Source organism: Rhinopithecus roxellana, chromosome 7, assembly GCF_007565055.1.
Source record: "Rhinopithecus roxellana isolate Shanxi Qingling chromosome 7, ASM756505v1, whole genome shotgun sequence".
Lineage (NCBI taxonomy): Eukaryota > Metazoa > Chordata > Mammalia > Primates > Cercopithecidae > Rhinopithecus > Rhinopithecus roxellana.
Genome location: NC_044555.1, coordinates 110,280,025 through 110,307,186, shown reverse-complemented (window position 1 = coordinate 110,307,186; position 27,162 = coordinate 110,280,025). Strand labels below are relative to the sequence as shown.

The 27,162-nt window shown below is 41.2% G+C and overlaps 1 protein-coding gene across 11 annotated transcripts in view; it reads left to right on the top strand.

The window, feature by feature from the left end:
- Positions 1 to 1,992: 1,992 nt before the first annotated feature.
- The window catches only part of THOC2 (THO complex 2), a 131,391-nt gene continuing 106,221 nt past the window's right edge, over positions 1,993 to 27,162 (top strand). For 10 of the 11 annotated variants that reach the window (XR_004058338.1, XR_004058339.1, XR_004058337.1 and 7 more), the window contains exons 1-2: positions 1,993 to 2,123; positions 22,244 to 22,302. Coding sequence is in view for 8 of the 11 variants with exons in the window: in XM_010354593.1 (XP_010352895.1) it covers positions 2,053 to 2,123; positions 22,244 to 22,302 (130 nt within the window). In the remaining 3 variants the exon portion in view is untranslated. The remainder of the gene's footprint in view (positions 2,124 to 22,243; positions 22,303 to 27,162) is intronic. The other variant, XM_030933882.1, reaches the window with a different exon arrangement.

Sequence of the window (27,162 nt, the reverse complement as noted above, 5' to 3'; positions counted from 1 at the left end):
TTCCTCAGTAGTTGGGACTACAGGCGTGCACCACCAAGCTGAAATAATTTTTGTATTTTTTGTAGAGATGGGGTCTCACTCTGTTGCTCAGACTGGTCTTCAACTCTTGAGCTCAAGCAATCCACCTGGCTCAGCCTCCCAACGTGGTAGGATTACAGGGGTGAGCCACCACACCCGGTTCCAGAGGTGTTAACTCTAAATACGTCAGTGGGTGTTTTCCCATCACCATGGCACACGTTTATCTACATAACAAACCTGCATGTCCTGTACAGGTAGCACATGTATCCCGGAACTTTAAATGAAATTAAATTTAAAACAATAAATAAAAAAGAAATCGCCACAACAGCAGCCATCCACATTGAGACAAGACCCTTGACCAGCAAAATGGTTATAACTCTCTGAGGGCTAAGATGACTGTTAGCATTTATTAACAATAAAGTATTTTAAAATTACAAAAAAAGAGAGAAAAACACAATGTTGTAGTATGTCAAAAAATTGCATAAACTTAATTTAATCGTGAAGGAACATCAGACAAACAAATACTGAGGTATAATCTACAAAATTACTGGCTTGCACTCTTTGAAAATGTCAAGGTCGTGGAAGACAGACTGAGGAATTCTTCCAGATTAATGGAGACGTGATAACTGATACGCAGTCAGAAAAAAATATTTTTTTTTTTTGTTGCTATAACAAGCATTATGGGAGTGGGGTGGGAGCACATGTCGTCAGGACTTCCTGAGACTGTGTCATAAAAAAAAAAAAAAGTATTATTGGGGTGAGCAGGGTGGCTCATGCCTGTAATGCTAGCATTTTGGGAGGCTGAGATGGGCAGATCCCTTGAGGCCAGGAGTTCCAGACCAGCCTGGACAATGCGGTGAAAAGCTGTTTCTAGAAAAATACAAAAAATTTAGCAGAGCCTGGAGGTGTGCATTTGTAGTCCCGGCAACTCAAGAGGCTAAGGTGGGAGGGTAGCTTGACCCCAGGCAGGTAGAGGCTGCAGTGAGCCATGATCGTGCCATTGCACTCCAGTCTGGGCGATAGAGTGAGACCCTGTCTCAAAAAAGAAAAGAAAAGAAAAGAAAAGAAGATCAAATTTGAAATATCTGTAGATTAAGGAATAATACAGTGTTTGTCTTTTTTTTTTTTTTTTTTTTTAAGATGAAGTCTCACTCTATTGCCCAGGCTGGAGTGCAGTGGCTCCATCATGGCTCACTGCAGCCTCCACCTCCCGAATTTAAGCGATTTTCCTGCCTCAGCCTCCCGAGTAGCTGGGATTACAGAAGCGTGCCACCATGCCCGGCTAATTTTTGTGTTTTTAGTAGAGGCGAAGTTTCACCATGTTGGCCAGGCTGGTCTCAAATTCCTGACCTCAGGTGGTCCACCTGCCTTGGCCTCCCAAAGTGTTGGGATTATAGGCGTGAGCCACCGTGCGCTGCCCATTTTGTTTTTCATGGTACTTACAGTCCCTAGTTTAGCCTAAGGTAACAATGATAGCAGGCCAACGCAGCGTGTCAGAACTCGTGGATCCATGTTTCCCACGGTTAGGTCGTATCCCTCGCATTAGCGTAATGCTTGGCACACAGACAATGGCTGCCACCTTCCTGATTATTTCCTTTTATCTCAGCAGTCAGCAAGGCGTAATGTAATTTATCTGCTTATATTTATGTCTTTCCCAAAGACTGTATTATTTCTCTATCCCCAGTGTCTAGCACATATTAGGTGCTTGAAAAATGCGTGTTTGTATTAGTGGTTGGGGTAGATACTACGGAAAAGATAAGGTCTACTTGTTGGCCCGTGGATGGCATTTTTCTGTTCGAATGGGAAGGCTGAGGACTTCGGAGGGCGCAGCCCGCGTAGTAACTTCGCAAAGGAGCCCGCGAGTCTCCACGTCGCTGGCTGCCGGGCCTCGGGTTTCCGCTGGGTGGGGAGAAAAGTGGGGCGGGAAATCGAAAAACGAACTCTCAGCTCCCGGCATTCCTCGTGGGCGGTGCTCCCCTTTGACCCTTCGCTCGCGTGCTACACATCCGGGCCTCTGCTACTAGTGAGAGGAAGATGGCGGCCGCGGCTGTGGTGGTTCCCGCAGAGTGGATAAAGAACTGGGAGAAATCAGGGAGAGGCGAATTGTGAGTGTTCGGGCCGGAGGCAGGCGCACTGCCGGGCCGGGCCAGGGCGTCAGCTGCACTCTCACCTGTGGTGGGAGGTTGGGGGGGAAAGATGTACCCCCTCCCCCACCCGGGCGGCGGGCGTGGATGGTCGGCTAGGAGTTTCGAACTCGGGGAGAGGTGCTGTTAACCGCCGCGGACCTCCTTCCTTCCCTGGCCTCCCAGAAATCGCTACTGCCTGCGGTAGCTCGGCTTCCTTTAGCCTCTTAGTAGAACTCCTATTCCGCCCCTGCAGGTCTCTGCGCTCCCTCTTGATCTCTTTTTGTGTCCCCTTCTTCGCTTGATCTCACTAGGCTCCTTTATCTTTATGGGCTGCGCTGGGGCGATTCGGACTTTCCATCTCTCTCTGTCCCATTTCTTCACTCTGCACCCGTTGGACTCCGCAGTTTGGAGCTTGGCGCCTCCTCTGCCTGAAGTCCGAGGAGGGCGAACCGTCCCGGATTCCCTCCCCTCCTCTTCGCCCGCTGCCGCGAAGCCTGGGGCGCCGCGAAGAACCCGGTTTGGCACCTCTCGTCCTCCCGGGCAGCGGTCTCTTGACTGTCCCGGCCTCGCGTAGCGCCGTGGGGAAGTGTGGCAGGGATTGCCGCTTTCCCTGAAGAACTACAGACATTTCTTTGCTCCGTCTGTTCACCTTAGAGCTATTTAGGGTTGGATTTAACTTTCGTCATTAAATGTTCCCTAAACCCCATTTTATCCTGGGACTGCAACTAATTCTGGCAACTCTCCAAGCTTCTCGAGTACCTAGGATAACGCGTTTCCTTTAGTCGTGAAACTTTTCCCCCGTAACACCGAAAACAGTAATTTGCCATACCCCTAGTCTTCTCGCCCCCACATTAGAGCGCTCCCTCCTCCCCTCTCCCTGGAAAAAGTCGTTTAAGCAGCAAAGCAAACCTCAGATTTAAGAAAACATATTAATAACAGCTTCTCATTTCCTTCTCTGGATCGCTTTTAGATGCTAACGCTCAACCCTGGATGAAATTAACTCTTGTTAGCCATTTTTGTCGTCCTTGCCCACCCCTCTCCATTTCTAGTAGCCAGTTTACCGTGGCTCATGCTAAAGATTCAGATCTTTGTAACTTCATTACTTGGAACGAAACACGGGGAACGCGTTGCCGGATCCCGCGCTTGTAATAGTGCCAGCCTATGTGGCTTCCTCCCCCGCACGCCCCGCACTGCTGTATGAAGTCTTAACAGTGTGAGCTCTAGAATTCCCTAAATAAGCGGCTGTCTTAGCCACTTAACTAGCCGAGTGACCTTGGGTAAGTTCCTTAACCACTTGGACTGTTTCCCCTTGAGTAAATTGGGAATAATAAGTACTCTACTCAAAGGATTGTTGTGAAGACTAAATAATGCCTGTAAAGCACTTGGCTTATAGTAAGTGCTCAAGTGATAGCTATTAAAAGTAATATTATTCCAACCTTTAGATATTTAAACTTCTCAGGACAGCTCATGCACTTAAAGTCTGTACCACTCAGGTTAGCAATTAATTGGTCTCTGACTCCTTCATGTGTATTACTCTTGCACTGTAGTGAATTGAGAGGCCCTTGAAAGATAGGGACTATGTCTCATATTTCTTTCGGTTCAACACACGCCCACCCCCCCCCCAGCATATGCTTAGAGTGCTTATTGGTTTATTAATTGTCAGAGAAGACTATTTGATAAACCTTCGTTTTTAACTATAATGAACATTTTATAAATCCTCGTACATGCTAGTTAACAAATAGCTATCAAGTTTGTTAGCTAGTTGACAAATAGCCATCAAGTTTGGGGAAGGCAAGATGGGAAGTTACCCAGCCAGACCATCATCTTCATCCATATTAGGGTAATCCCCCAAAACTCATAAAGCAATTCACTGTTTTGTTTACTTTTAAAGCCAGCTCATTTATTTAGGGGCTGTTATCTTTGTAGATTGCTCAGCTTCCTCCTTTCAGCTACTGCTTTTTGACAGTTTTGCTTTTCTTTTTTCCCCTTGAGACGGAGTCTCGCTCTGTCGCCCAGGCTGGCGTGCAGTGGCGCGATCTCGGCTCACTCACCGCCGCCTCCCGCGTTCAAGCGATTCTCCTGTCTCAGCCTCCCTGTCTCACCCTCCCGAGTAGCTGGGACTACAGGCACGTGCTACCACGCCTGGCTAATTTTTTGTATTTTTAGTAGAGACGGAGTTTCACCGTGTTAGCCAGGATGGTCTCCATCTGCTGACCTCGTGATCCACCCGCCTCGGCCTCCCAACAGTTTTACTGTTACTGCTCCCACCTTAAAATGAGTGGTATTAGGGCTACAAGGTGAAATTCTGCTTGGCTTCTGACTGGTAATGGTTGGAGAAAAAGTGATGTAGGAGGTCGAAATACCTAGATAAAATGGAATTTTAGGTTCACATTATGTGTATTTATATATTACATGCTACCTGTCATAGTTCTTATATTTGAAGAGCTGCTTCAAAACTGTTATTAGAAGCCGTGTGCGGTGGCTCACGCCTGTAATACCAGCACATTGGGAGGCCGAGGTGGGTGGATCACCTGAGGTCAGGAGTTAGAGACCAGTCTGACCAACACGGAGAAACCCCCTCTCAACTAAAAGTACAAAATTAGCCGGGCGTGGTGGCACATGCCTGTAATCCCAGCTACTCGGGAGGCTGAGGCAGGAGAATCGCTTGAATCCGGCAGGCAGGCGGAAGTGGCGGTGAGTCTGGGCCTGGGCAACAAGGGGAGCGAAACTCTTTCTCAAAAACAAACAAAACAAAAAGAACAACAAAAAAACTGTTATTAGAACTTACATGTATGTAGTTATTGCATGACTTGTGGAATGTGGATTGAATTATAGTAGATCCAAATCAGTATAGTCAGTTTTATGATTGCATTCTGTTACAGGAAGAGAGTTTAAAATTGTGTAACATAATAAGCTATTTTAAATGGTTAAACACATCACCATTCAGTACTTAGTTGCAGTTTATTTGACCTCTTTTCCCTCTATGAAAACTTTGTTGCATATAGCATGTCTTTGGAGTTTTTGTATCTTCCTAAAGATAGGTGTTAGCATTTTCATATTACTAGGCAGAATACGTGGTGGTGCAAATATATTACACAAAACATTTTTCCTTTGTCTGAAAACAGCCTCTGAAATATAAAACAGCAACTGGAAAATTTTAAAATGAAGGTAGTGTGCCACCAAATTATTAGTGAATCTATAGATTTGGCGTTTAGAATATGACCAATATTTAAAATTATACCTTGGGTGAATTTTTCCTTTTTAACAAGATAAATTAGCAGATAAGCTTTAACTTGACTGAAAATTATCTTTTTTAAAAATAATGTGATGTATTTCATGAGGTTGTTCATTCATTTCTTGTCTGTCAGTTCTTACCACCATAAATCTTTTCTGGGGGTGGTAGTTAACTAGTGTTGAAAGCAACATATGAGATGTATGGGATATTTTATAACTTTCAGATAGGGCAAATTCTTAATTGTATGCCATGAAAAACAACTGTCTATTAAATGGAAGTTCTTGGCTTTGAGGAATGTTTTATTAGGTAATTAGGGAGAAAAGTAAAACTGTATTTTGCCTATCTGAATGGTCCATCCATCACATATCTAGATATCCCATTATGTTTCCAGATACCAATTATGTTTTTAATGCTAAATTATAGAACTCTTAAAGAATGACCTTTTCCAAGAGGGCTCAGAAGGGCAAAGGAGGGCTACCAAAATGTAATTGTAATTTCCAATAATACTTATATCTAAATGCAAACTCTTTCAAATTCTGAAAGATATGTATTTGATCACTTAATTTTGGAATTAGTTTTAGTTTCTTGATTATTTTATATTGACCTAGAACTTGCCATGATTAAGCTGATAAACTTCCATGTACTGGTAGATCCGGTGGAGAATTCTGGTTTTGGTAGAAATCATTAACACAGCGAACTCAACATTTCTTTATCACAAGCAGCCTTAATGGAGAATTGATATTCGAAGCTCTTAATCTGAAGATGCTAGCCTCATGTTAATACTTAGTCTAATTTTGAAATACTTATGTTTGTTGAATATCATCTGTTTGTTTGAATAGCTTATTTTAGGTATCTCAATTAGAAAGTTTTGTTAGGTCTTACCTTATTAATGGTAGTTATAATAAAGCTTTAAAATTTAATTGCCAAATGTTTTGATTGCTAGTTTTTCTTCTGCTGCTATGACATTATTTTAGACATTCTAGAACTTATTTAAGTACATTTGGTTGTTCAAAACATGCCATATGATCTGAATTTCTTGGAGAATTCTAGGTAGAGGGTTATAATCATTCTAAGAAATTTTAGTCTTGCTGGTTGAGACTTTTTTTCCTCGTAAAGTTGCTCCAAATTCAGCCAAAGCTTTATCTGAAACCTTTTCTTGATGTCTCAGTTTTCATTTCATATTTAATTTCCCATTTCGACCTGTATTCATAAACTAAGTATAAGTCTTAGTCTGTTTTCCTGGGAAGGGAAACATTCTTCAGGAAATGTTGAAGCAATGTCAGGAGGTTGTATAGGCTACTGCCTTGTTTGTTAAAAAAAAAAAAAAAAATTATTCTGTAATGCTTTAATGTTTAGGTAGGGTGAGTGCTGTCAATATACTTGTGCTTTTTTTCCTGCTGTAAGTGCGGCAACTCCTGTTGTCTTTTTTTCTTTCTTTCTTTCTTTCTTTTTTTTTTTTTTTTTAACATTTTCTGTTTCCTTTTCTTTTAAATGCATGTTTCTACAAGATAAAACTATATTGTCCCACTATTCATTTTTGTGGGTTTTGTTTCTGTTCTACAAATGATAATAGAGGTGGCACTTTGCTTAACTACATTTAACCTTTTTGTTGTCTTGTTTTAAAGAATTAAGTGAAGCGTAAATAGCATCAGCCTTTTATATATGAAAGCCGCATTTGAGATATGAGCATAATCAAGTAATTTAAGCTTGTGACTCTGTTTCCTTTTTACTGGAAAATGGGAACAAGTAAGATGAAAAGCCGTATACCCATGTTAAGAAGTATTCACAAAATACCTTTTAAGTCCTTGAAGGAACTTCAGACATTTTATTCAGTTTTCCATACATCTTTTGACAGAAAGTAGATTCTGTCCTCGTTCTCAGGGACCTGAGACAGCATCTCCATAATAGCACTAAACAATTTTAAAAGTGGAAAAAACGAATGCCTGGCATGGTGGCATGTGAGGTGGTGGTGGTGTGCACTGTGGCACACACCCGTAATCCCAGCTACTTGGGCAACTGAGGCAGGAGGAAGGATCGCCTGAGCCCAGGAGAGCTCTGGGCGACATAGCGAGAACCTGTCTCTATTTTTATTTAAAAAAAAAAATTAAAAAGTGGAAAAATGGTAAACTCAAGTATTTGAAAGTTATTAAGGGATTAAAATAATTTCAATTTGGACTAAGACAGAAAATTTGATTATTTTTAAGCCATATTAAAGTGGGCAACTATTAGAGGTAGTTTTGTTTGTTCCTTTCCCTATAATTTAGGTTAGTGACCTAAAACCATTAGGCAGGTGTATAGTAAGACAAATGTAACGTTCAGAAACAGTTTCTTTAAGAATCCTTGGTGGGCTTCTGTTAGTGAATCACTTAGGGAGAAGAGCACAGATACATCTACTTGTTGGCGGAAAATTCTTAGTGTTTGATTTTAGTTTCTTGTTATAACTAAGGAATACTTGTTTTATTTTTTTATTAAAAAAATTATTTTTAACTATTTTTTTTTTTTTTTTTTTTTTTGAGACAGGGTCTTCTTTGTCACCTAGGCTGGAGTGCAGTCATGTGATCATGGCTCACTGCAGGCTTGACCTCCCAGGCTCAAGGGATTTTCCTGCCTCAGCCTCCTGAATAGCTGGGGCTACAGGAGCATGCCACCATGCCTGGCTAATTAAAAACTTTTGTGTGTGTGTGTGTGTGTATGTATAGGGATGGGGTTTTGCCATATTGCCCAGACTGGTCATAAACTCCTGGCTTCAAGTGATCCTTCCCCGTCAGCCTCCCAAAGTGCTGGGATTACAGGCATGAGCCACTGCGCCCAGCCAAAGGAATACCCCTTTTATACTAGGGAAATATAAGTATCTATTATGCAAACAAATTGCCTTGTTGTAATAACCTTTCAATGGTTCCATATGCAACTTGAGCAAATCTTTGAGATTCTAATAGTTCATGATGACATTGTCATCTGTGTCCTAATGAACATGTTTGTAGCCTGGTGACTGATAATATAGAATTATATTTCAGTTATTTCTTAAAGTTATGTAATGATGACTGTACCATTAGTCTAGGTAGGAGTTTGCAACACTGACGCAACCCCTTCCCCCCAACCATTGGAAGGCTTTTTGCAAAAGACATGCATTAAGATTGTTAAATAGAAATAAAACTATTGGAAATGTGAGGAAGCAAATGCATTGTTATAAGGAGAAGTTTTTTTTTTTTTTTTTTTTTTTTTTTTTTTTTAGACAGGGTCTCACTCTGTTGCCCAGGCTGGAGTGCAGTGGCACGATCTTGGCTCACTGCAGCCTTGACCTCCCAGGCTCAAGTGAATAGGGAAGAATTTTAAACAATTATTTTGTTTCTCTTTCTTTCTCATCCTTTCCTTTTCCTTTCCTCTTTTTCTTTTTTCTCTTTTTCCATATGAAGGAATATTTGAAATTGCATTTTAGTAGCCTGAGTACAAAGGGAAAGATGAGTTACTTTATTCTCTTAAATTCTTCTTTCAAAGACATGGTGCTTCCTGCTATTATTATTATTATTATTTTTTGAGACAGAGTCTCACTCTGTCGCCCAGGCTGGAGTGCAGTGGTGCGACCTCGGCCCACTGCAACCTCCGCTTCCTGGGTTCAAGTGATTCTCCTGCCTCAGCCTCCTGAGTAGCTGGGATTACAGGCATGCACCACCAAGCCTGGCTAATTTTTGTAGTTTTAGTAGAGACGGGGTTTCACCATACTGGCTAGGCTAGTCTCCAGCTCTTGGCCTCAAGTAATCTGCCCTCCTCGGCCTCTTAAAAGTGCTGGGATTATAGGCGTGAGCCACTGTGCCTGGCTCCTGCTATTATATTCTAAAGGGAATTGACCCTATAGGGGAAATAGGAACCCAAAGAAGGAATTGTTTTAATACTTCATAGTAAACATTGAAGCAATCTTGATATACTTATGTATCTCCTCTCTGCAAAAGACCTAGATGGCATTTTTAGGTTATATCTTCTGATGCTAATCTGAAGCAGATGTTATTTCTATGTTGCCTACTGGAAGGAGGATTGATTTTGTTTTATATTACAGATAAACTTAGGTTTAACATATTTTGTGAAATTAGAAGCTTAATCAGTATTTTTTTTTTTTTTTTGAGATAGGGATTCACTCTGTTCCCCAGGCTGTCCAGGCTGGAGTGCAGTGGTAGGATCACCACTCACTGCAGCCTTGACCTGCAGGCTCAAGTGATCCTCCCACCTCAGCCTCCCAAGTAGCTGGGACTATAGGCATGCGCCACCACACTCGGCTAACATTTTTTTTCTGTTTTTTTTTTTTTTTTTTGAGATGGAGTCTCGCTCTGTCGCCCGGGCTGGAGTGCAGTGGCCGGATCTCAGCTCACTGCAAGCTCCGCCTCCCGGGTTTACGCCATTCTCCTGCCTCAGCCTCCCGAGTAGCTGGGACTACAGGTGCCCGCCACCTCGCCTGGCTAGTTTTTTTGTATTTTTTAGTAGAGATGGGGTTTCACCATGTTAGCCAGGATGGTCTCGATCTCCTGACCTCGTGATCTGCCCGTCTCGGCCTCCCAAAGTGCTGAGATTACAAGCTTGAGCCACGGTGCCTGGCCTGTTTTTTTTTTTTGGTAGAGATGGGGTCTCACTTGTTGGCTAGGCTGGTCTTGAACTCCTGTGCTCGAGTGATCCTCCCACTTAGGCCTCCCAAAGTGTTGGGATTATAGGCATGAGCCAGCATACCCAACTTTAATCAGTGTTCTTAACCAACCACTATTCTCTTCTCAACCCATTAGAAGGCCTGCCTAGTCTCCAGGGAAGTAGTTGAAAGTGCTTGGGACCAAACTTACACAAGCTTACCATTTGTAAGGTACTCTCAGAATAATTTTTTTTTAGTGAGAAATGTTTAATAGCTAAATGACATTTTCTTTCTTTGTTTTTGTTTTTGTTTTTGAGATGGGATCTTGCTCTGTCACCCTGGAGTACAGGCTGGAGTGCAGTGGTACGATCATGGCTCACTGGTGCGATCTTGGCTCACTGCAGTCTCAACTTCCTGAGCTCTGGCAATCCTCCCATCTCAGCCTCCTGAGTAGCTGGGACCACAGGCGCGTGCCACCATGCTCTGCTAATTGTTTGTGTTTTTGGTAGAGACAGGGTTTCACCACGTTACCCAGGCTGGTCTTGAACTCCTGAGCTCAGGTGATGTTACCAGGCTGGTCTCGAACTCCTGAGCTCAAGCAATTTACCCAACTTGGCCTCCTAAAGTGCTGGGATTACAGGCGTGAGCTACTATGCCTGGCCTGACATTTCCAAACTAAATATTTAATTTAGTAAATGCTCTCCATTGCCCTTAGTTTTTATTTTTATTTTTTCTGAGACAGTCTCGCTCTGTTGCCCAGGTTGGAGTGCAGTGATGCAGTCTCAGCTAACTGCAACCTCTGCCTCCTGGGTTCATGTGATTCTTCTGCCTCAGCCTGCGGAGTAGCTGGGATTACAGGTGCACACCACCGCACCCAGCTAATTTTTATATTTTTAGTGGAGACAAGGTTTCATCATGTTGGCCAGGCTGGTCTTAAACTCCTGACCTCAAATGATCCACCCACCTTAGCCTCCCAGACTTCTGTGAAATGTAACGAAAATACAGAGAAGTCATGAAACCTCAATATAGAGCTTAAAGAATCATTGTAAGATGCACCCCCATGTAACTTACACCCAGGTCAAGGCAGCATACCGTTTGTTCCCAATCACCCACCTCCCATGTAGTAACCATTATCCTGACATTTATGGTTTTCCTCTTTCTTGATTTTTCTCTTTTTTTAACCTTGCATCTTCAGCTCAAAGGAACTTTCTTGCTTTTCTTTGCAGTGTCATTACCCAGTATGTTTAATTTTTTTCTTGAACTTCATATAAATGAAATCATTGAATATTTATCCTACTGTATCTGGCTACTTTTGCTCAACAGTTATGACTTTAAGATTCATCCATATTGTGTGTTTGCAGTTCATTGATTTTCCTTTTTTTTTTAGTTCATTCATTTTCATAGTTGCAAGATACTCCATTGTATACCAGTGTTTATTTTTATGCTGTCTTGTTGATAAACATTTTTGTTGCTTCTAGTTTTTGGCTATTACTAACAGTGCCAATAGAAACATTATACAACAGTTTTTGTGTATACAAGCATGTGTTTTTGTGGAGTATATACTAGGTGTAGAATCTCTGGGTTATAGGTTACACTTTAGCTCTGTTAGATATTGCCAAGCTATTTCAGTGTACACTCCCACCAGTAGTGTATGAGTTGACCTTGTTTCACATTGTCACTACTTTTGATATTGTCAGACTTAAATTTTTTGTAAATATGTATGTAATTTTACTGTGGCTTATATTTTCATGAGCATCTTTTTATATGTTGTTGGTCATTTGGAGTACTTATTATTATTATTTTTTGTTGTTTGAGACAGAGTCTTGCTCTGTCGCCCAGTTTGGAGTGTGGTGGTGGCGCGATCTTGGCTCACTGCAACCTCTGCCTCCCAGGTTCAAGCGATTCTTGTGCCTTAGCCTCCTGAGTAGCTGGAATTACAGGTGTGTGCCACCACACCCGGCTAATTTTTGTATTTTTAGTAGAGACGGGTTTTCACCATGTTGGGCAGGCTGGTCTTGAACTCCAGGCCTATGGTGATTAGCCTGCCTTGGCCTCCAAAAGTGCATGAGCCACCACGCCTGGCCTGGAGTTCTTGTTTCTTTTTGTGAAAGGTCTCTGTCATATCTTTTGCCTTTTTTGCTATTGAGTTGCTTGAGTTTCTTTCACTGATTTGTAGGGTTTCTTTATATAGTCTGTATTTGAGCCCTTTTTGGGTTACACTGCATGTGTTACAACTGTCTTTTTTTTTTTAATTTTAATTTCTGGGATACATGTGCAGAACGTGCACGTTTGTTACATAGGTCTACATGTACCATGGTGGTTTGCTGCACCTATCAACCCATCATCTAGGTTTTAAGCCTCACATGCATTAGGTATTTGTCCTAATGCTCTCCCTCCCCTTGCTCCCCAACCCCCAACAGGCCCCAGTGTGTGATGTTCCCGTCCCTGTGTCCTTGTGTTCTGATTGTTCATCTCCCACTTATGAGTGAGAACATGTGGTGTTTGGTTTTTTGTTCCTGTGTTAGTTTGCTGAGAATGATGGTTTCCAGCTTCATTCATGTCCCTGCAAAGGACATGAACTCATCCTTTCTTATGGTTGCATGGTATTCCATGGTGTATATGTGCCACATTTTCTTTATCCAGCCTATCATTGATGGGCATTTGGGTTGGTTCCAATTCTTTGCTATTGTAAATAGTACTGCAGTGAACATATGTGTTTATGTGTCTTTATAGCAGCATGATTTATAATCCTTTGGGTATATACCCAGTAATGGGATTGCTGAGTCAAATGGTATTTCTGGTTCTAGATCCTTGGGTAATGGCCACACTGTCTTCCACAATGGTTGAACTAATTTACACCCCCACCAACAGTGTAAAAGCATATCAGCAGCAGCAAATACTCTGCTGTTTTCCTTGAAGTGACAGGCTCACTTGGTTCATTTTTGAGAAAATGCCCGTGAAAGACCCATGTCTGAATAACCGTAGTTTTTCTTTCAAGTAAAAAATGGGTTTCATAAAATCAAGCTTGTTCAGCTTACAATTCTAACAGTCGCACAAGTGCTTCACCTGTAGACAAATACTGTGGTTGTGTTTGGGTGTGTGGCAGAAATTATTTATGCAAACTTTTAAATTTCATCACATAGGCTATTAAAAGGATGTGTTAATTTTTTTTTTTTTGAGACGGAGTCTTGCTCTGTCCACCCAGGCTGGAGTGCAGTGGCCGGATCTCAGCTCACTGCAAGCTCCGCCTCCCAGGTTTACGCCATTCTCCTGCCTCAGCCTCCCTAGTAGCTGGGACTACAGGCGCCCGCCACCTCACCCGGCTAGTTTTTTTGTATTTTTTTAGTAGAGACGGGGTTTCACCATGTTAGCCAGGATGGTCTCGATCTCCTGACCTCGTGATCCGCCCGTCTCGGCCTCCCAAAGTGCTGGGATTACAGGCTTGAGCCACCACGCCCAGCCTAATTTTTTTTTTTTTGGAGATAGAGTCTCGCTCTGTCGCCTAGGCTGCAGTGTAGTGGCATGATCTCGGCTCACTGCAACCTCTGCCTCCTGAGTCCAAGCGATTCTACTGCCTCAGGCTCCCGAGTAGCTGGGACTACAGGCATGCACACCATGCTCGGCTAATTTTTGTATTTTTTAGTAGAGATGGGGTTTCACCATATTGGTCAGACTGGTCTTGAAGTCCTGACCTCAAGTGATCCACCCTCCTCAGCCTCCCAAACTGCTATGATTACAGGCGTGAGCCACCACACCCAGCCAAAAGGATGTGTTCTTTTTTTTTTTTGAGACGGAGTCTCACTCTGTCGCCCAGGCTGGAGTGCAGTGGCCGGATCTCGGCTCACTGCAAGCTCCGCCTCCCAGGTTTACGCCATTCTCCTGCCTCAGTCTCCCGAGTAGCTGGGACTACAGGCGCCCGCCACCTTGCCCGGCTAGTTTTTTTGTATTTTTTAGTAGAGATGGGGTTTCACCGTGTTAGCCAGGATGGTCTCGATCTCCTGACCTCGTGATCCGCCCGTCTCGGCCTCCCAAAGTGCTGGGATTACAGGCTTGAGCCACCGCGCCCGGCCAGGATGTGTTCTTAAAAAAAGACATGCTTGCCCAGGCACAGTGGCTCACTCCTGTAATTCCAGCACTTTGGGAGGCCGAGGTGGGCAGATCACTTGTGGTCAGGAGTTTGAGACTGGCCTGGCCAACATGGTGAAACTCCATCTCTACTTAAAATACAAAAATTAGCCAAGCATGGTTGTGCACACCTGTAATCCCAGCTACTCAGGACGCTGAGGCGGGAGGATTGCTTGAGCCTGGGAGGCGGAGGCTGCAGTGAGCCAAGATCGTGCCACTGCACTCCAGCCTGGGCGACAGAGCAAGACTCTGTCTCAAACAAACAAACAAACAAACAAACAAAAAAACCAAAAACAGTATGTTCTTAGGGTTCAGGATTTAACAAAATTAACAACTTTTTAAGTAACTTTTTTATTGTGGTAAAAAAACACCCAACATGAAATCTACCTTTATAGCAAATTTTAAGTGAGCAGTACAATGTTGTCAACTATAAGTACAATGTTAGCAGATCTTCTCCTGATCTTTTTCATATTCTATGAGTTGAACTTCTCATCCCTTATACACCAACTCCCCATTTTCCCCTTCCTGCAGCCTCTGACAACCACCATTCTACTTTTCACTTCTGAGTTTGACTACATTAGATACTTCACTGTAAGTAGAATCATACAGTGTTTGTCCTGTGACTGGCTTCTTACCTTAGCACACTGTCCTTAAGGTTCATCCACGTTGTAGCACATGACAGGATTTCCTTTTTTTTTTGTGGCTGAATAATGTTTGCTTTCATAGATACACAACACGTTTTCTTTATTCACTCTTCTGTTGGTGGACATTTAGGTTGTTTCTACCTCTAGGCTATTGTAAATAATGCTGCAGTGAACATGGGAGTGCAGCTATCTCTGTGAGATCCTGACTTAAATTTTTTTGGATAAATACCCAGAAGTAGGAATGCTCAATCATATGGTAGTTCTACTTTTCATTTTTTGAGGAATCTCTATACTGTTTTTCATAACAATTGCATTATTTTATTTAATTTTTTTCGAGAGACAGGCTCTTGCTTTTTGTCACCCAGGCTGGAGTGCAGTGGTGCAATCATAGCTCACCATAACCTTGAACTCCTGGGCTCAAGTGATCCTCCTGCCTCAGCCTCCTAAGAGGCTGGGACTGTAGGGATGTGCCACCATGACCTGCTAATTAAAAAATTTTTTTTGTAGAGATGGAGTCTTGCTGGGTTGTCCAGGCTGGTCTTGAACTCCTGGCCTCAAGCAATTCTCATGCCTCAGCCTCCAAAAAGGCTGGGATTAGAGGTGTGAGCCACAGGCCTGGCCTGTTTTTTTTTTCTTTTTGAGACAGGGTCTCACTCTGTTGCCTAGGCTGGAGTGCATGGCGTGATCTCAGCTCACTGCAGCCTTGACCTCCGGTGCTCAAGTGATCCTCCCACCTCAGCCTCCCAAGTAGCTGGGACTATAGGCCTGCACCACCATGCCTGGCTAGTTTTTGTTTATTTTTTGTGGAGATGAGGTCTCTTTGTTACCCAGGCTTATTTGTTTTTTATTTTTATTTTTTGTTTTTGAGATAGCATTTTGCTTTGTTGCCCAGGCTGGAGTGCTGTAGTGAAATCATAGCTCATCATAACCTGGAAATCCTGGACTCAAGCAATCCTCCCACTTCAGCCTCCCGAGTAGCTAGGACTCACACCACAATGCCTATTTCTTTTTTTTCTTTTTTTGTAGAGACAGAGTCTTGCTATGTTGTTCAGTCTGATCTCCAACTGACCTCAACAAATGTTCCTGCCTCGGCCTTGCAAATTGCTGAAATTACAGGCATGGGCCACTGTGCCTGGCTGGCATCACCATTTTCTTTTATTTTGAGAATATGTTTAATTTTAAAATTTTTATTTTTGAGACAGAGTCTCACTCTGTTGCCCAGGCTGGAGTGCAGTGGTGTGATCTCAGCTCACTGCCAGCTCTGCCTCCTGGGTTCACGCCATTCTCCTGCCTCAGCCTCCTCAGTAGCTGGGATTACAGGCGCCCGCCACCACACCCGGCTAATTTTTTTGTGCTTTTTAGTAGAGATGGGGTTTCACCGTGTTAGCCGGGATGATGTCGCTCTCCTGACCTCGTGATCTGCCCGTCTCAGCCTCCCAAAGTGCTGGGATTACAGGCGTGAGCCACTGCACCCGGCCCCTTGACTTCTTTATATATTTTGCATATTAAGCCCATATTTGATGTTTGGCTTGCAAGTATTTTCTCCAAATCCATAGGTTGTCTCCATCACACTGTTAATTGTTTCCTTTCCTGTATAGAAACTTTTTTTTTTTTTTTGAGACAGTCTCGCTTTGTTGCTCAGGCTGGAGTGTGGTGGCGCGATCTTGGCTTGCTGCAATCTCTGCCTCCTGGGTCCAAGCGATTCTCCTGCCTCAGCCTCCTGAGTAGCTGGGATTACAGGCATGCGCCACCATGCCCAGATAATTTTTGTATTTTTGGTAGAGAAGGATTTCTCCATGTTGGTCAGGCTTGTCTTGAACTTCTGACCTCAGGTTATCTGCCCACCTTGGCCTCCCAGAGTGCTGGGATTATAAGTATGAGCCACTGCACCTGGCCTCCTGCGTAGAAACTTTTTTTGTTTGATGTAATCCCATTTGTCTATTTTTGCTTTAATCACTTGAGCTTTCGGGTTCAAATCTAAAAATTGTAGCCCAGACCAATGTTGTGTACCTCTTCCCCTATTTTTTCTTTTAGGATTTTTATAGTTTCAGGTCTTGCGTTTAAGTCTTTAATTCATTTTGAGTTGGTTTTTGTATATGGTGTGAAGTAAGTGTCCAGTTTCATTGTTCTGTATGTGGATATTAAGTTTTACCAGCATTCTTTATTGAAGAGACTGCCTTTTTCCCCATAATGTGTTCTTGGTACCCTTTGTTGAAAATTGACTATAAATGCATGGATTAATATCTGGGCTCTCTATTCTGTTCCATTAGTTGATGTGTCTATTTTTATGCCAGTGCCATGCTGTTTTAATTACCCTAGTTTTGTAATATATAGTTGACTGGACTTACATGTAGTTGGTTGGCCGCATCCACAGATTCAACCAACAACAAATCAAAAGCTGTGGATATGGAGGGCTGACTGTGTTTTCTGTCTACAGTTGGTTGAATCCGCAGATGCAGAACCTGCGGACACAGAAGGATGACTGTATATATGCCATATATAAGGGACTTTTGAGCATCTGTGAATTTGGTGTGTGTGGCAGATGGTCCTGGAACCAATCCCCCTTGGATACAGAGGGCCAACTGTAGCTTGAAGTCAAATAGTGGGATACTTCTAGCTTTTTTCTTTTTGTTCAAGACTGCCTTGGCTGCTATCCATTTTTTTTCCGGTTCCATATAAATTTTAGGATTTTTCTGTTTCTGTGAAAAATGTCATTGGTGTTTTGATAGAGATTGCATTGAGTCTTTATATTTCTTTGGGTAGCAAGGACATTTAAACAATCTTAATTTTTCTAATCAATGAACATGGAATATCTTTTCATTTATTTGTCATCTTCAGTTTCTTTCATCAGCATTTGATAGTTTGTGATGTATAGATCTTTCACCTCCTTGGTTAAATTTATTCCTAAGTATTTTATTTTTTGTAGCTATTTTATTTTTATTATTATTTTTCTCTTTTTGCCATTCTTGCAATGCTATAATATAGCTATTTTAAATGGAATTAAAATTTTTTTTTCGGGTAGTTCATTGTTAGCATATAGAAGCACTACCTATTTTTGTGTGTTGATTTTTATATCCTGTAACTTAACCCTATTTATTATTTCTTTTTTTAAATATTTTTTTGCCTGAATGGATACACCATATTTATTTCTAACAACTTTATGGTGTAGTCATTAGGATTTTCTAAATATAAGATCATTTTGTCAGCAGAGACAATTTCACTTTTCTTGTTTGGATAACTTTCATTTCTTCTTTTTGCCCAATTGCTCTGGCAAGGACTTTTAGTACTCTGTTGAATAGACATGGAGAGAGTGGGCATGTACCTGATCTTAGAGGAAAAACCTTCAACTTTTCACCATTGAATATAATGTTAGCTGTGGGCTTGTTATTTATGGCCTTTTATGTGTGTGTGTTGAGGAACATTCATTCTATAGTTAGTATGTATATTTATTTGATACGGAGTCTTGCTCTGTCACCCAGGCTAGTTAATTGTTGAGAGTTTTATCATAAAAGGGTATTGAATTTTGTCAAATGCTTTTTCGGCATCTAAGGAGATGATCAAGTGATTTTAATCCTTCATTTTGTTAATGTAATGTGTCACATTTAGAGTATGTTGTACCATCCTTGCTTCCCAGGGATAAATCCATTGTGATCATGGTGACTGATCCTTTTAATGTGCTGTTAAATTCCGTTTGCTGGTGTTTGTTGAGGATTTTTTCATCTGTGTTTATAAGAGGCATTGACCTGTAATTTTCTTTTCTTGTAATGTTTTTGTTTGGCTCTGGTATTATGGTGTACTAGCCTCTTATATTCCTTTTTGTTTCTGTGTAATTGGTTGTAATGTTTTTTCTTTTGTTTCTAATTTTGTTTGCATTTTCTTTTTCTTTATTAAATGTCTAGCTAAAGATTTGTCTGTTTTGTTAATCTTTTTTAAAAAAACAACTTTTAATTTTATTGATTTTTTTCTTTTTTTTTTTGAGATAAGTTCTCACTTTGTCACCCAGGCTGGAGTGCAGTGGCACTATCTTGGCTCACTGCAGCCTTGACATCCTGGGCTCAAGTGATCCTCCCACCTCAGCCCCTCAAGTAGCTGGGACTACAGGTGTGGGCCACCATGCCCAGCTAATTTTTTGTATTTTTTTTGTAGAGACAAGGTTTTGCCATGCTGCCCGGGCTGGTCTTGAACTCCTGAGCTCAAGCTATCTGCCTGCCTCAGCCTCTCAAAGTGCTAGGATTACAAGCGTGAGCCACCGTACCCGGCTGATTTTTTTTTTCTTTTTTAATTCTCTATTTCAGTTGTTTCTGCCCTAATTTTTATTATTTGCTTCCTTCTATTAACTTTGGACTTAGTTTATTCTTCTTTTTCTAGTTCCTTGAAGTTTTGAGTTAGGTGGTTTATTTGAGATTTTTTTAAAAAAAGGCATTGATAGTCCCGGCTTGATGGCTCACGCCTGTATTCCAAGAACTTTGTTGGGCTGAGGTGGGCAGATTGCTTGAGCCCAGGAGTTCGAGACCAGCCTGGGTAACATGGTGAAACCCATCTCTTCAAAATACACAAAATTAGCTGGGCATGGTGGCATGCACCTGTGGTCCCACCTAATGGGGTGTTGGGGGTGGGTGCTGAGGCTGAGGTGGGAGGATCACTTGAGCCCAGAAGATCGAGGCTGCAGTGAGCCAAGATTTTGCCTTTGCAGTCCAGCCTGGGTGATAGAATGAGATACTGTGTTAAAAAAAAAAAAAAATTATTGCTACAAATTTCCTCTTTTGAACTGCTTTTGCTTTATCTCATAAATTTTGGTATTTATGTTTTCATTTTCATTTGTCTCAAGATAATTCCTAATTTCCTTCTTGATTTTGTTCTTTGATTTTTTGGTTGTTCAAGAATGTGTTTAATTTCTTTTTTTTTTTTTTTTTTTTTTGAGACGGAGTCTCGCTCTGTCGCCCAGGCTGGAGTGCAGTGGCCGGATCTCAGCTCACTGCAAGCTCCGCCTCCCGGGTTCACGCCATTCTCCTGCCTCAGCCTCCCAAGTAGCTGGGACTACAGGCGCCCGCCAGGTCGCCCGGCTAGTTTTTTGTATTTTTAGTAGAGACAGGGTTTCACCATGTTAGCCAGGATGGTCTTGATCTCCTGACCTCGTGATCCGCCCGTCTTGGCCTCCCAAAGTGCTGGGATTACAGGCTTGAGCCACCGCGCCCGGCCGAATGTGTTTAATTTCTACATATTTGTGAACTTTCCAGTTTTCTTTCTGGTATTGATACCTAGTTTTATTCCATTTTGTTTGGTAAAGATACTTGGTATGATTTCTGTCTTTTAAAATGTGTTTTTTTTTGTGATATCTAATGTGATCAGAAGGTTAGATCACATGTTAGAGCCTGGAAAAAGGTTTGTGTGTGCTTGAGAAGAATGTAGTCTCCTTATCTTGGGTGGCATGTTATGGATAGGTCCGTTAAATCCATTTGGTCTGTAGTATTATTCAAGTCTTCTGTTTCCTTACTGATCTTTTGTCTAGATATTCTATGGAAAGTAGTGTATTGAAATTCCCTACTATTACTGTGTTGATGTCTATTTATTTCTTCAGCTCTGTGTCACATATATTCATATGCTTTTGTCCTCTGATGTGGTATGTGTATATATTTATAATTGTTATATTTTCAAAGTATATTTTGTCTAATATAAGCATAGCCACCCCTGTTCTCTCTTGGCTAACATTTGAATGGAGTATCTTTATCCATCCTTTCACTTTCAGCCTGTCTGTGTCCTTAAATTTAAAACAAGTTTCTTGTAGACAGCATACAGCTTTAAAAAAAAAAATAGCTTGTCTTAAAAAGTATCAATTTAGATACTTTGTCTTTTGAATGTGGAGTTAGATGTTACATTTAAGGTAATTAATTACTGACAGGAAAGGACTTACTACTGCCATTTTGTTAATTGTTTTTCTGTCTTGTAGCTCTTCTGTTCCTCTTTTCCTCCCTTGTACTCTTCTTTTATATTTTATTATATTTTTCCTTGCAATTTGTTTGTTCAAGAGATTGGGTCACTCTCTGTTAGATTTTCCCACAGTTTGAATTTTGGTGACTGTATCCCTATGGTATCTCTTAACATATTCCTCTGTGGTCTTTTTCTGTAAATTGGTAGTTGGATCTAGATGGCTTGATCAGATTTTGATTTACACTTTTTTCCCCCCCTAAAGACAATTTCATAGGTGGGTGATGCTTTCTTTTCTTTTTTCTCGTTTTTCTTTTTTCTTTTTTTTTCTGTTGCCCAGGCTGGAGTACAGTGGAGTGAGCAGTCATGGTTCACTGCAGCCTCAATTTCCTGGGCTCAGATGATTTTTTCACCCCAGCCTCCCGAGTAGCTGGGAGTGCAAGCGTGAGCCACCATGCCAGGCTAATTTTTGTATTTTTTGTTGAGACAGGGTTTTATCATGTTTCCCAGGCTGGTCTTGACCTCTGGGCTCAAGCTATCTGCCTGTCGTGGCCTCCCAAAGTGCTGGGATTACAGGTGTAAGCCACCATGCCCAACCTGCATGGTGTTTTCTTTCATCAGAATCTGGAGGCACATAATGTTTCATAGTCTCTTTTTCTTTTCTTTTCTTTCTTTCTTTTTTTTTGTAGAGACGGAGTCTTGCTCTGTTGCCAGGCTGCAGTGCAGTGGCACAATCTTGGCTCATTCTGCCTCCTGGATTCAAGCAATTCTCTTGCCTCAGCCTCCCTAGTAGCTGGGACTACAGGTGCATGCCACCACGCCCGACTAATTTCTTTTATATTTTAGTAAAGACGGGGTTTCATTGTGTTGCCCAAGCTGGTCTTGAACTCCAGAGCTCAGGCAGTCCTCCCGCCTTGGCCTCCCAAAGTGCTAGGATTATAGGTGTGAGCCACTGTGCCTGGCCTCTTTTTGTAATGTGAGCAGCCATTGGTAGATGCCTAGATTCTGTAATGTTTTTTTGTTTTTTTTTTTTTTTTGAGACGGAGTCTCGCTCTGTCGCCCAGGCTGGAGTGCAGTGGCATGATCTCGGTTCACTGCAAGCTCTGCCTCCCGGGTTCACGCCATTCTCCTGCCTCAGCCTCCCGAGTAGCTGGGACTACAGGCGCCCGCAACCACGCCTGGCTAGTTTTTTTGTATTTTTAGTAGAGACGGGGTTTCACCGTGTTCGCCAGGATTTTCTCAATCCCCTGACCTCGTGATCTGCCCGCCTCGGCCTCCCAAAGTGCTGGGATTACAGGCGTGAGCCACCGCGCCTGGCCTAGATTCTGTAATTAATTAGGGATCTTAAAATGGTGATATTCTAATTTCATAATTCCTTCCTTATTACTACAGAGATAGTTTTAATCTTCTATGAGTTACCAGTGGTACAGTTTGTATATGAAAGGCAGAATAAATGCCTGATTAAAATTTTTTTTTACTTGCCAGTTGATATAATTTGCTCTATAAGCATCATCTCATGTTATGGTGGAAATTGAAATACATGTTTTCTATTTTATTCTAGTTTGCATTTATGTCGGATCCTCAGTGAAAATAAAAGCCATGATAGTTCGACGTATAGAGGTAAGATTTTTAAAAGTATCTTAGTTATTTTTGGCTCGATTAAAATTAGTAACTGTCTGCTTTCTATTCATTGTTAGGTATGAAAACAAAAGGTGTAAGATAGTTCACATTACATAAAGGTTTTACATGGTTATATTATAGTCAGGATTAAAACTGTAATTACAGTAAGACTGTATCTCTGTATACCGATGTTATTTGACCTGCATTATAATGATATGATATTGCTTGACTTTTGTAATTGGGGCTTGGTATATTTAGCTAAGTTTCAGCAGTTGTTAGCTGTATCAATCATAAATATGACAGAAAAGATAGCATGGAAAGAAAAAATTGTTCTGATCTTATTTGCACTAGAAAATTTCCAGAAACTGAGGTTCAGTGTTTTTACTAAAGCTGGTTATGTTTAGGTGGTGTCTGGGGATCTTGTTAAAGGCAGTTGTCATGGAAAACATTCAAAGGAGTTGTTTACTGCATATCACAGATATAATTTATTAAATAAAATATTATATAATTAAATAGTATATATTATATTTTTCCAGTATCTTTAGTTTCAAAGGATTTTACTATTTAACGTTTTATTAATTTAAAATTAGACATGTGGATTTGGCAAAGGAGGGGCAAAACTAAAAGCGATTGTGTCTAGTAAGTGTAAAGCATTTACATTTGTAGTATTGTTGGGGGTAAAACCCACAGTATTTTTTTAAGTTAGAAAATACATTTTTATAACTGATATTCTATTTGAAGGCAAAAGCATTAAATAAAATGTATTAAGGTCATTTAAATTATGCTTTTGTGAATAGAAGATTAAGAACAGAATTTTACATATATATATGATTATTTTTGTTCCACCAAAAATTATAACTTTCATAAGAGAGAATATGCTTTCTTGTTTTTTTTTTCTTTCTTTCTTTCTTTTTTTTTTTTTTTAAAAGGAGACAGGGTCTTTTTCCATTGCCCAGGCTGTAATGCAGTGGTGGTGTAATCATAGCTCACTGAAGCTTCAAACTCCTGGGCTCAAGCGATCCTGCCAGTTAAGATTCCCAAGTAGCTGGGACTGCAAGTGTGCAACACCGCTCCTTGCTTATTTATTTATTTATTGTTTGAGATGGAGTTTCACTCTTGTTGCCCAGGCTGGAGTGCAATGGTGCAATCTCGGCTCACTGCAACCTCTGCCTCCTGGGTTCAAGCGATTCTCTTACCTCAGCCTCCTGAGTAGCTGGGATTACAGGCATGTGACACCATGCCTGGCTAATTTTGTATTTTTAGTAGAGATGGGGTTTCACCATGTTGGTCAGGCTGGTCTTGAACTCCTGACCTCAGGTGATCCTCCCGCCTCGGCCTCCCAAAGTTCTGGGATTACAGGTGTGAACCACCGTGCCCAGCCTTATTTTTTTAATTTATTTTTTGTAGAGATGAGGTATCTTGCTCTATTGCCCAGGCTGGTCTCATATTCTTGACCTCAAGCAGTCCTTTCGCCTCAGTCTCCCAAATTGTTGGGATTACTGTCATGAGCCACCTTGCATAGCTGAGGATATACTTTTTAAAGAACATTTGGGCCGGGTGTGGTGGCTCACGCCTGTAATCCTAGCACTTTGGGAAGCTGAGGTGGGTAGATCACTTGAGGTCAGGAGTTCGAGACCAGCCTGGCCAATATGGTGAAACTCCATCTCTACCAAAAACAAACAAACAAACAAACAAAAATAGCTGCGTGTGGTGGCGTGGGCTTGTAATCCCAGCTACTCAGGAGGCTGAGGTACGAGAATCGCTTGAACCCGGGAGGCAGAAGTTGTAGTGAGCCAAGATCACACCACTGCACTCCAGCCTGGGTGACAGAGTGGACCTTGTCTCATAAAAAGAACATTTGGATGTGTGAGTGAAAAATGTTTTTTTTAACAAACGAAAAAGCCATTTTTTACCCTGTCATATGGGTAAGACCTGTTTTAAGAGTTAACATTCCTAGCCTGCCATCCCCAAATTATTTTCTTGTTTATCCTGCTTATAAAATTGCATGATCACTCAAAAGATTTTTGAGGTTGATAGACAGTAATGTATTCTTGTTTAAGTTAGTTGACTGTCTGAAGTGTAAGAATGTACAGAAAGACTCCTTTCTAAAAAGACTTGGGTACTTTATCTTTTTTCTTCCCCGTGTTTAAAATCAGTTTTTAACATCTCAGTTAACTTTGATCTTGTTTAATAGAAACATTAGGTGGATAAAATAGAAGAATTTTCAATAAATGATAGTGTAAATAGTATAACAATGTGACTCTGGGTCTTTAATAACTATTAGATTATTGTTTATTTGCATGGTTCTGATTCACATGTGAAACCAGAAATAGTTATGACTGCCGTATTGGCAGAATTGCCAGTGCTCTCCTTCTCTTACCCTTACCTGTTTCCTTAACACATATACTCCTTGGCTGATCTCTGTCAACAGTCAGGCTTTGGTTTGAGGGGCTCCAGTTTGTTGTCCTAGCAGGAAACTGACTGAATGTCATTCCTTCAGAATCTCTTTTCTGTCTTAGAGATTTGAGTTTGGGCAGTGTTCCCTCTGACCTTTCTCTTTCTGCCCTTCCTTTGAATTAATTTCATTTCAGGCAGGCAGTTTCCCTTGCACACACTGCTTCTCCTTGTTTCTTTTATGAATCACCTTCCCCCCACCCCAACCACTGCCAATGAAACAACACTGTAAGGATGGCTAATAAACATGAGTAATTGGGGTACAGTGTGATATTTTGATATGTGTATATAATGTGTAATGATCAAATTAGTATAATTAGTGTATCACCTCAAACATTTACCATTTCTTTGTTGGGAAAATTCAAAATCCCTTCTAGCTATTTGAAAATAAACAGTACATTATTGTTTAAAAAAAACAAACATGAGTAGTACTAGTAATATTATTAGACATAACCAAGAATTGGTGTCTTCAACATTCAAACCCTGCAAAAACTAAGAATCTCTAGAAGTACCTTCTAGTGGCCATTCGTTTTTTTAATTTTTTTTTTTTTTTGAGACAGAGTCTTGCTCTGTTGCCCGGGCTGGAGTGCAGTGGCGCGATTTCGGCTCACTGCAAGCTCCGCCTCCTGGGTTCACGCCATTCTCCTGCCTCAGCTTCCCAAGTAGCTGGGACTACAGGTGCCCGCCAGCACGCCCGGCTAATTTTTTGTATTTTTAGTAGAGACGGGGTTTCACCGTGTTAGCCAGGATGGTCTCGATCTCCTGACCTTGTGATCCGCCTGCCTCGGCCTCTCAAAGTGCTGGGATTACAGGTGTAGCTACCGTGCCCGGCCTCTGGTGGCCATTCTTAAAACTACTCTTTCTGAAGTGTTAGTGTTAAGATAAAATATTTTATTGAATTTTTTTGTGGATAGTTATAAGGGTTTTAAGTTTTCCTCCTCATTGTAAATGTAAAGTTTTTCACCTGCAATATAGATTTTATAGGTTTCTGTGGAACTAGCCTGATAGTTTTAAACCACCTCTTACAGTTTCTATGGATAAAACACAATAGGAGTTCCCAGCCATTTTTAAATAGGCATTTAGAAAACTCGTGAATTAGGCCAGGCGTGGTGGCTCATGTGTATAATCCCAGCACTTTGGGAGACCAAAGCTGGCAGATCACTTGAGGTCAGGAGTTCAAGTCCAGCTTGGTCAACATGGTGAAACCCTGTCTCTACCAAAAATATAAAAATTAGCTGGGCTTGGTGGCGGACACCTGTAATTGCAGTCACTTGGGAGGCTGAGGCTGGAGAAGCGCTTGAACCCAGGAGGCAGAGGTTGCAGTGAGCCAGGATTGCGCCACTGTACCCCAGCCTGGAGAGCGAGACTATGTCTCAAAAGAAAAAAAGAAAACTTGTGATTTGAGAACTATCGTTGCTGCTGTGTGGATTACAGTATGATTGTTTTTATGTCACTTTAATGTCAGCAAAATGACCCAGGTCACTTGTTCTCTATTTTAATCTCCTTCTGTGATTAAGATTAGACTTCCCTGGTTCGCTATGAGTACCAGAGGACATATTCTCTTGGGACCTTAGTTTTTGATAATTGGCTATTTTGTTCCTTTGATTGCTTTTTTTTTTTAAAAAAAACCACCTTAATTGTCTGGAAAATTTTAAATAAGTGTTATTTGTTTGTTGTAAAGCGTTTTATTCATGGAAATACAAAGCATGAAGTTGACCTCTTATACCTGTGATACCAAAAAATAGAAATTTTTTCCTTTGTTTTTATATTGTTTATTTAAAACACAATGAGGATATAGTTGTAAAATAGGCAGAATATATTTAATAAATAATTCTTCATAAATACTTGGAATAATTATTAGCAGTAGCAAATAGCAATAGCAAATGATTTAATGAACAAGTTAATTTTACTGCAAAATAGTATTTTCATTAAGGGGTGATTTATATACATTTTGATTTCTATTATGTTCTTTTTTGTGGCTAGGAGTCATAGCAGGGGAGAAGTTTTTTTTAAAATTTTGTTTTTTATTTTTGAGAGAGTGGTGCTATCACAGCTAATTGCAACTTCCATCTCCTGGGCTCAAGTTCCCGCCTCAGCCTCCCAAGTAGCTGGCATAACAGGTGCACGCCACCACACCTGGCTAATTTTTTTTTCTTTTTTTTAGTAGAGATGAGGTCTCCCTATGTTGCCCAGGCTGGTTTCGATCTCCTAGGCTCAAGCCATCCTCCTGCCTTGGCCCCACAAAGTGCTGGGATTATAGGTGTGAGCCACTGCACCTGGCCAAGAAGATTTTTAAAGTATTTGATTTTTTAACTTGCTGTTTGGTTCTGAAAAAAATTTGATTCTGCTCAAAAGTAGATTATAAATAGACTTTATTTTACATTAGCATCTTTAAAGCTTCTTGTT